The sequence below is a fragment of the Lacerta agilis genome, chromosome 6 (genome assembly GCF_009819535.1).
Source record: "Lacerta agilis isolate rLacAgi1 chromosome 6, rLacAgi1.pri, whole genome shotgun sequence".
Lineage (NCBI taxonomy): Eukaryota > Metazoa > Chordata > Lepidosauria > Squamata > Lacertidae > Lacerta > Lacerta agilis.
This window is the reverse complement of record NC_046317.1, coordinates 55,738,383-55,748,473: the sequence shown is the minus strand read 5'-3', so window position 1 is coordinate 55,748,473 and position 10,091 is coordinate 55,738,383. Positions and strand designations below refer to the sequence as shown.

At 46.6% G+C, this 10,091-nt stretch overlaps 2 protein-coding genes across 2 annotated transcripts in view; both read left to right on the top strand.

Annotated features, from left to right (window-relative positions):
• The window catches only part of LOC117048687 (ETS domain-containing protein Elk-4-like), a 140,382-nt gene that overhangs the window by 96,827 nt on the left and 33,464 nt on the right, over positions 1-10,091 (top strand). The window lies entirely within an intron of this gene.
• On the top strand, positions 1,087-4,316 carry LOC117048692 (solute carrier family 45 member 3-like). The gene is made up of 2 exons (XM_033152843.1): positions 1,087-1,393; positions 3,464-4,316. Exons 1-2 carry the CDS (start codon positions 1,106-1,108, stop codon positions 3,896-3,898), a joined length of 723 nt encoding a protein of 240 aa, XP_033008734.1. The 5' UTR covers positions 1,087-1,105; the 3' UTR covers positions 3,899-4,316.

Here is a 10,091-nt window from a genome sequence, read left to right as displayed (position 1 = left end):
AGATGGTATATCAGATTAATAATGAATAAGCAAAATTGCCTTTCATAAGAGCAGCTTTGGACATTATTCTGCCATAAAAGCTCCCTGTGGAGGTTAATAAGGAAATCTGGAGTGTTAGCATCTCAAAAGGAATTCAGCATTTCTTCTGCAGACTTCCCCAAGCTGGTATTCTCCAGACATTTTAAACTACAACTCCCATCAGCTCCAGCTAGATTCCCTTTTATGTTGCATGGACTTTGGCTATCTCTGGCTTTCCTCCTTGCTGGTCTCCAATGTGCCGCCCTCCAGATCTTACTGGGGCACAACAGCTATCATCACTGGCTACGTTGGCTCTGGCCAAAGGGAGTTGTGAGCAAACATCACCCAGAGAACACCTCTTGGCAACCCCTGATCTATTGCCTCCTCTTCTTAGCTTAAAAAGGTACTTTGGCAATAGGCTTTCTTGAATCCTTCTGCTAAAGCTACTTGGCCCCTTGCCTACCTGTTGTTCCCATATAATAGTTCATTTCAAGGTCTGGGTGACCCAGCTTAAATGTAAGTAATATTTAACATTTATATCCTGGTGGTGCCTTTGAGGCTCTGCAGAATTGGAGGGTCAATTGTGTACACACAATGATGTTCAACAATCTCAGAGCTGTGGCCAATGTCAAGTTGTTTTATAGGAAATGCATAAAGGAAAGTCCAAGTCTTCAGAGGACATTGTCCTATAAATTAATAAACAAATCTGTGGATGTCTTGGACTATACTTACCTCCTTAAATGAACACGTTGACAAATCCTGTAACTGAAGTCTACTTAGGCCTGATTTATTGCTTGTAGGTCATCTGTTGGTTCTGCCACGAGGAGTGACAGATGTCTTCTGGACTCTGTGTTGGCCCTTCCATAGCTACTGAAGCATATTTCGTTTTTTAATGCATTCATATTGTTATCCTGCCCCCACCTCTTACTTGTGAAATGAGAACTTCTATACTGGAACAGTTAAGAAACACTTCTTAAAAATTGATGAGACAGAAAGCTGAATTAGCATTCAAAGCATTGCAGCTATTTGCCTTTATGAACCTGGCTATCTTGTTCATCTGGCCCCTGGTTCTTCTCCATTTCACCCAATGTACAAACGTCTCTTCTCAGGGATTCGAATGGGTAGCCTGGGCCTCTTTCTCCAGTGCATAATCTCCATCATCTTCTCGACAATCATGGACCGGATGGTGAAGCAGTTTGGGACACGAATGGTCTACCTAGCCAGTGTGGCCTTATTCCCGTTGATGGCCATCATCATGTGCTTCTCTCAGAGTGTTGTCATCGTCACTGTTTCTGCCGCCCTGACAGGTTTCCCTTTCTCAGTGCTGCAGATCTTGCCGTACACACTGGCATCGCTTTATCATCATGAAAAACAGGTGGGGATGTGTATGTATGTGTGTGTGAGAGAGAAAGTCCAGAGAGTCTTGACCAAAGTGGTTTTAATGGGGCCTAACAACTGTTTGATTCATGTCTCTGAGCCATTTACATCTTGGGGTAGATCAGCCTTCGTGAGCTCCCATTGTTCGGTCCCAGCTCCTGCCCACCTAGCAGTTCGAAAGCACGTCACAGTGCAAGTAGATAAATAGGTACTGCTCTGGCGAGAAGGTAAACGACGTTTCCGTGCGCTGCTCTGGTTCACCAGAAGTGGCTTAGTCATGCTAGCCACATGACCCAGAAACTGTCTGCGGACAAACGCCAGCTCCCTCAGCCTATAGAGCGCGATGAGCACCGCAACCCCAGAGTCGTCCGCGACTGGACCTAATGGTCAGGGGTACCTTTACCTTTTAGTGGTAGCAAAGATTGAATAATCCGTTGGTTTTTAAAGCAGGAGTGCGGAACATTTGGCCCTCCAGATGTTTCTGAGCTCCTACTTCCGTCAGCCCTAGCAACCAAGGACAATGGTCAGGGATGATGGCAGCTTCCTTTTATAGCCAGATTCTCATTGTCCTTGATGGGGTGCTTCCAGCCTGGGCATCAAACGTGGCCCTCTATTTCTATTTATCAGGACCTTGGGATTCTCACTTGCCTAAACCCCCTCCCCAGGCAACACCATCATTGGTCTTGCTCTGTGCCCTCTTAATGGGCTTTTGCCTGTCTAGAAGGTCACCCTGGGCTGTGATATGGGATAATGACTCTTGCTTGCTTAAATGGAGGAGTGTGTATACAGTCGTACCTCGGAAGTCGAACAGAATCCATTCGACTTCCAAAACGTTCGGGAACCAAGGCACGGCTTCTGCGACAGACATTTGGGTTCCAAAGAATGTTCACAAACCGGAACAATCACTTCCGGGTTTGCTGTGTTTGGGAGCCAAAATGTTCGTCTCGCAAGGTGTTCCACTTTTAAGGTATGACTGTATGTGGAAATCTCTGAATTTTGTGCTGACAGGATGTTTACTTAGCTCTGCGTTGGATGCAAGCCATAATCCAGTGTTTTAATAAATCTAAGTGTGTTACACTCTCACTATAACAGTGTTATACAGTTGTTACAATGCTTACATGTCACTGTATTACCTAATTGTCATGTGATGTAATTACAGTATCGCATCTTGTCCAGGTTGTGCTGGAGGCAGATGTCCTTCTCTTTACTGAGCTTTCCCCCTCTTGGGAGGATGTTACTGCTCTCTAAGCTTCTTTCTCCTTTGACTGTTGTCAACCCTTTGTGTCTATTTCCTTTGTTTGTTTGTTTCTGCTTTGCCTCTTTTCCCAAGTGAGTTACTCCATAACAACTGCTAGCCCAGTGTTGTGAGAGCCTTCAGACTGAACATCTCTGAAGTGTCATGCTCACAAGCCGTGTCAGATACTACACTTGATCTTAGCCAAAGGGCCAAGTAGTGATACAAGCCATGTCAGTCAGTTGCATTTCACGCACTCCGTTGAATCATGCTGAAAATACCATTGAGCAAGGAACAACTATCATTTTTTTCTAACTGTTTGACTTCAGGTAGCACCTGTTTGATGCAGTTGGTGAAACACTCTTAAAAGACACCGTTCCCCCTCCCCCTGTTCCCCAAATGGTTATGGATCTATTTGGACTTTGGAGTTGGTCTTAGCTAGGGAAAGATGATATTGTCCCTTACTCCCAACAGACTGATGCTGCTCACCAACTCAGCCACCGTCTTCTATAATCTGGGTCTTCTTCAATTTCTGCTAATGATGTGTCCAAAGAGGAGAAGCACATTGCTGCTGCTGCTGCAGCAGCAACCACAAAAGTGCTGCCTTCTACAAGGTGTTGCTCTGTACACTCACTAGCCCTGTTCTAACTGCCCAGCCCTTAAACGGGTTGTATTTTCCATCTGTTTGGAACTGAGGTGAACTCCCATTTCCATCAAGCACTGGTCATTTTCTGCGTAGTTTGTAGTAAATTTCACATTCTGTTGCTCCCAATGTTTTTGTAGGGTTGCAATATCTTACCCTCCCCTTCCCCCTTCCCCCCCTGTCGATTTCAGATATACTTGCCCAAATATAAAAGCAAAGAAGAAGATGCAGCTCAGCTGGAGAAGAAACACGGCTTCCTCAAGAGCCACCTTCCTGGACAAAAAGTGACCTACCAGAATGGACACGGCGGAAGCCTTTTCTCCCCACCTGTTGCAGGATCTGCTCTGTGCGTCAGCTCGCCCTGTGAGGTCTCTCTCATCATGATGGTGGGAGACTCGGACACTGCAGCAGCAGCAAGCAGAGGCATCTGTTCAGACTTGGCCATCCTGGACAGTGCATTCCTCCTTTCTCAGGTCATCCCGTCCCTCCTCATGGGCTCCCTTGTCCAGTTCACACAGTCGGTTACCGCTTACATGGCATCAGCTACTGGCTTTGGGCTCGTGGCCATTTACTTTGCAACCAAAGTGATCTTCGACAAAAGTGACATGGCCAAGTACTCTGTGTAGGATGGGGGAAAGGCTGCTGAGGGAATTTCGCACATTGAAACGGGTCAATCAAGAAGATTCAAGTGGTGCACATTGCGGCCTCTTTCTCCCTGCCAGGTTGTGCTGTAATGAGACATGTGCAAAAGAAAAGAAAGAAAAAGAAACCTGGCTCCCTCTGGTTGAAGGAAAAGCAGTACTAGGCTGATCTCAGGGTATCTAATGAAAGAGAGTCTGGTATACTGTTGTCTGTTTCTCCCTAATGCTTTCATTGAAGTGCCTCTGCACAGAAGCCCACAGCAGACGCTTGCGGGTGTGAAAAGTAAAATACCATCCTTTCTACAACAGGGTACTTGCTCCAATAGCTTTCTCACATGGCGTGGCGGGATGGTGACACAGTGCAGGGAGGGACCAAAGCTGTAATTAACCTCACTTCTCAAGCCCCTGCTCACACCATTGCAAATGGGGAGGGAGTGGGTGCTGAGCTGCATTTGCCGGACTCTGTCACCAGTGCTGTGTGGCCTGGCAGCTCCAACCCCATGCTGTCTGAAGCAAGGGAGCCTGCTTGGCACAGACGTGGACACAATTGCCCTCACAAGCCAATAGGACTTCAGTTAGGCCTTTAATACATTGCTGTTGCTTGGTCTTCATGCGGGAATACTGAGTCGTCATGCCCATGTAACATTTTGGGTATTGGTGTGAACCGGGGGGGGGTGGGGGAGACTTGTGAAGGAGATTGTGAATGGGCACATCTGTAGAAACAACCCCTTCCCCATAGTAGCTGTTCCAGATGTGCTGCAGGTCGGAACCCAAGATCAAGGTGGTATAAATAAACTGAGCAGGGCTCCGTAGGAGGGGGCTTGTTTAGCAGAGGATGCTGCGGTTGAGCTGGCAGCAAGTCTGCAGTGGCGTGACGGAAATGAAAACCTTGGTCATCATCCGATACTTTCCCCTGTGTATGCCCCAAATAGAGCTTGCTGTTTGTGCAAACAGAGAGGCTCGCATAAACTTAGGTTGAAGAACATGCTCCTCTGGGGGACCTGGCTTTAAGTACTGACTGGCGCAAACACATTACACTACCTTCCACTGTGCAGTCCTGAAAAAAAAGGCCTAGTGTGCCAGCAAGGTTGAAAAAATATAAATCTTGCTCCTGTTAAGGTGGTGATGTGGCCAGCCTGGTTGTGCTAAAGGGCTCTGTGTTGTTGTTTTTTAAAGCACACCACCCAACTGTGTTTTTGTATACCACAAGGCAGGCTCCAGGCAGAGGTTTTTTCCAGTGTGTGATCCAGTATTTCTACCACCCAGATAGTGCAGAGGGTCTCCCTCGGCTGAGCAAGCTCCTCTCTTTTAAAACATATTCTGTAGCTGTTGTCGCTGCTGCAAAGCAGTTTTCAATGAGCCATGTAGCTTGAGGCTGTTTGCAGAGCTCCACGCAGTGCAGGCAGCTGTAACTTAAGAGAGCGTGGAAACTGCACATCCAGTACAGAAAAAGTTCAGGGAACGTAAAACTGTGTGATTGATTGAGAAGCCAAACCTCTTCCCCCAAAGTAAGATATCCTGTCTATTGGATTCAGGAAAATTTGAATGAAAAAAAGTTGCTGTAACTATCTCAGGACCAAACTTGATATGATGTTAATTATGTGAATTCAATTAAGGTGTGCTTTGTGGGGGGTGGAGTGGGTGGGATTTTGTTACTAGCAGCCTCAAAGAAGCCTGTACAGTCTCTGGAGGGACCGCTGTCTGGTGTGGTCCTAACAAAAATTACCCCTCTAAAGCTCCTTATTTGTATGTCAGATGGAAACCTCTACTAGTGCCACAGGGAGCCTCTACTGGCACCAAAAACAAATTTCTAGAACAGGAGAAAAGCATCCTGTTCTCCCAGTTGTCTACCAGATGCCCACAGGAAGCCTGAAAACAGGACCTGAGTGCAGTAGCTCCTTATACTAGCCACCCCTGGGAGTTGTAGTTCAGGGCCAAAGTTCTCCGCAACTTGGGCAGGGAGAGGCTTTGACACACTCTTCTCCAGTCCTGGATAACCCCATCTGTCTGAGTTAAGTGTGTGGTGATCTTCATCTGCATCCAGCTGCTCTACGTAGGAGCGTGTCGACCAGAGCGAAGGGGACATTTTCTTTAATTTGCCTCTTCCACATTTTTACTCAGCCTATGGACTCACCTAGTTGTTCTTGGCCTTGGCCTAACATAAAGAAACGGAGCAGCAGTTCTCACCAGTGGCTGAGGGCAGTTCCTGCTCAGGGTTTGGGAGGATGGGAAGGTTTGTCTTACAAGCAGCAACCCTCCCAACACCTGTGACACCTCTCCTCTCCCAGCTATTCTACAAACCCTCTAGAGGATCCTCGTTGATAGCTTAGGAACTCAGCATCTAGGTCAGGAATTTTCAGTCTTTTGAAATAAAGGACCCACCTTAAGCCTTAATGCGCAACGGAGGACCCACTCCTTAACATTTTCCCATTGCATTTGGTTCTGCTGCTCTCGTGACCCAACTTAATTCAGGCTGTGACCCAGGAGGGAGTCCCAACTCAACAGCTGAAGACTAGGAAGTCTAGGAAATGTGAGTGGTGCTAGCCAGGAAGCAGGTATAGAGGACAAGTGCAAGCTGGGAAGTGGGAGAGGCTCCACTCCATCTCCAGTGTTAGGGGGAGGGGTGTGTATGTGTGTGTAAGATGTGCACACAGCACTGTCTGGTGCACCCCTTCTAAGAAGAATGGCATGCTGTTACTGGGCAAGTAAGGGCGACGACTGTGCTTGGAAACTGGCATGAGTACAAATTGGAATAAATCAGATCAAAGTTTCCTCCTGGGGAATTGCGCATTATGGGTGTGGTCCGAGTGACGGTTACAGATTACTATGTAGAAAAAAGTGTGAAGCTGTTGGTCCTCAAGGACACTGGCATCTGCAGCTAACAAGAAGCGAGCAAAGTTAAGGGCTTGAGGGATGAGGGATGTGGGGACCATAAGGGCTGAGTTGAATCTCCCAAGTAGAGCTTGTTGCCCAAAACCTAAGCTTGAGCCAAAATGATACCTAAAAGCAGAGTCTTGCACTCTTCAGCACTTGCAAGTATATCAGATATGGGGACTAGAGAAATGTCACTTGTGCCTGTATTCTGCAATATGAAACTTTGAAGCTGTGTGCCATCCTCTTTGAGCCTCTTCAGTTTCCTGTTTCCTGGAAGCAATGAAATTTCTGTGGTTGCGCAGCTGGAAAAGAATATGTTGAAACTTAAATCTGCCCAGGCTGCTGCTTTCTACCTTTTTTTTGTCTTAATTTGAGAGGGAAGAGAATGTTGCTGCTTCTAACCCTGCCCCAAGATGGATTAGAAGAATTTTACAGTTGGAAAGGACGCTGCCTAGTCCAACACTGTCCAGTGCAGGAATCTTGCACTGCTGCATCCCTGGCAGAAGGTTGCCCAGTCTCTGCTTAAACGCCTCCTGTGAGGGAGACCATTCTACCTCCCAGTCTGTTCTGGGCATCCACCAGCTCCAGTGATCGGCAGTGTTATATTCGGCAACCACCCACGAACCTTCATCCCCTAGCAAATAGCCAGCTCTAAATAAGCACAGTTGTTAGGAACGCTCTCTTTTTACACTTGATATGGATCACTGAAGAATCCATCCATCCATTGGGCAATGGATGGACACATCCCTACTATTGCTGTATGGCCAGCGTTAGCTCAGATACATATGGGGTCCATTTTGCAAGCTTTCTTAGAGATCAGTTGGGTGGCAAGTTCTGACTCCTATGTTACTGATGTGCTTCATCTGTCCTCCCCTCCCCACCCTTCAGCTTTATTTAAAGGGAATTTATTATCATTGTTTGGGCCAGTGATTGGATGGTGCCTTTACTTCTCGATAAGAGATTCCTTTGGATCATTTGTTTTGGGGGAATGTATCTCCAATTCTGTGTCTTGCAAAGCACTGTCTACAAACAAATTTGTGATTCTATTTATTTAGGGAAGTAAATATTTTGTACAGTTTATGTGCAGGGGGTATTAAAGTCTATTAAGGAGTGGAAACCTTTAAGCAAAGTGTATGTGTTTGTTTCTTAAATTAACAGATGTCGAGTTCTTTTTTTTAATTATTAAAAACAATTTGTATACCGCTTAACTACAATGTCTCTAAGCAGTATACAAGAAATAAAATACAAAAAGGGTGAAAATCAGATAAAACTATAAAATCTGACTTTAGCCAAAATGCCTGCTGGCAGAACAAAACAAAACAAAACAACAAAAATCAGTAGACACTGGAGGACCTCAACTGGAAGAGAGCTTCACAAATTTGGGTCCATGTGGTGGATACAAGCCATGCACCCTAGTCATTGGGGACCACTAACAGTGACTCCCCCAAAGACCTCAGTGATCAGGCAGGGATATAAGGGATTATGTGGTCCTTGAGGCACCCTGGACCCAAGTTGTTAAGGACCTTATAAATTCATACAAGGATATTGAACCTGACCTAGTAGCATATGGGCAACCAGTGCAAGCTTTTGAACACTGCTGGCAATAGTCTTTCCCCATCAATAGTTTACCTGCAGCATTTGGCACCAATTAGAGCCTCTGGACCAGGCCCAAGAGTAGACCCTCATAGAGCACATGACCATAATCAAGTCTCGAGTTACTAATGCGTGAATCACTGTGGCCGCACTACCCCTTTCCAAGAATGGCTGTAGTTGATGCACAAACTGTAGGTGGTAAAAGGCACTAGAATGGACCCAGGAGCTTCCCGGAAATCTAAGCCTGTTATTTCAGTGGGAGTGCAACCCCATTCAGAACAGACTAATACCCTTGGTGGAAAGAATGGGCCTACCACTGCTTTGTAGAACTGCTGTGGATAATTCTAGATTACACACACACACATACACACACACACACACACACAGAGAGAGAGAGAGAGAGAGAGAGAGAGAATGGGTGGGGAACCTTCTGTCTGCATTCTTCTTTGCACAGCTTTTGGGGGTGGGGTCCACATGCCAGGGGTAGTGCAGCCAGAGCTGAAAGTGGGTGGAGACAGACATGACTCTTCCATTTTGTGCTGTAGGTTACATTCCAGCCGTACACATCCATGCATAAGAAATGGAAGAAGGGAAATCGCGAAGAAAGAGTGTACATGAGTAGCCAACAGTTGCAGGGTGAAGGTCAGGTGGGCTGAAGCTCAGAATGAGAGAGGTTAAAAATGAGATTACAGGCTTATTCAGCTATGTTCGAAGCAAGACCAAGAATGTGCAAGTAGTAGGTCCTCTGCATGGAGAAGGAGAAATGCTATTGGGTGACAGAGACGGCAGAACTGCGCAACGTCTATTTGACCCCTTCACCCAAAAGGAAAGCAGTGCCCATGCTCATGATAACAGAAACTATGCAAGGAGGGAGGTGAAGCCCAAGTTAGAAAAAGAGGGAGTATGAGAACACCTAGATACTTTAAACGAATCCAGATTTCAAGGGCCTGGTGAGCTGCACCCAAGGGTACTGAAGGAGCTTGCAGATGTAATCTCAGATCTTTGAGAATTACTGGAGAACAGGTGAGCTCCCTGGGGACTGTTCTACCCATCTTCAAAAAAAAAGGGGGGGGGAGATCCAGGTAACTACCAACTTATAGCTTGATGTCAATACCAGGAAGGGTCCTAGAACAGATAATTAAACAGTTGGTCTTTAATCACTTAGAAAAGGATGCTGTGATTACTAAGCCCCAGCATGTGTTTCCTCCAAAATAAGCCATGACAGACAGCTCTACAATTCTATGATTCTACAATCCTTCATCCAGGTAAGTAGGAGAACTACACAGTTCAAAGATGCATTCCAGCCAGGCAAAGATGCTCAAGGAAGTCACTGAGCAGGGGCAGTGAAAGGTGTGGCCTACAGAGAAAAGGAATGGTCTAGTAAAGGTAAAGGTAAAGTACCCCTGACTGTTAGGTCCAGTCACGGACAACTCTGGGGTTGCGGCGCTCGTCTCCTTCTGTAGGCTGGGGGAGCTGGCGTTTGTCCGCAGACAGCTTCTGGGTCATGTGGCCAGCATGACTAAGCCACTTCTGGTGAACCAGAGCAGCGCACAGAAACGTTGATTACCTTCCCGCCGGAGTGGTACCTGTTTATCTACTTGCACTTTGATGTGCTTTCGAACTGCTAGGTTGGCAGGAGCAGGGACTGAGCAACGGGAGCTCACCCCATCGCGGGGATTCAAACTGCCGACCTTCTGATCGGCAAGCCCTA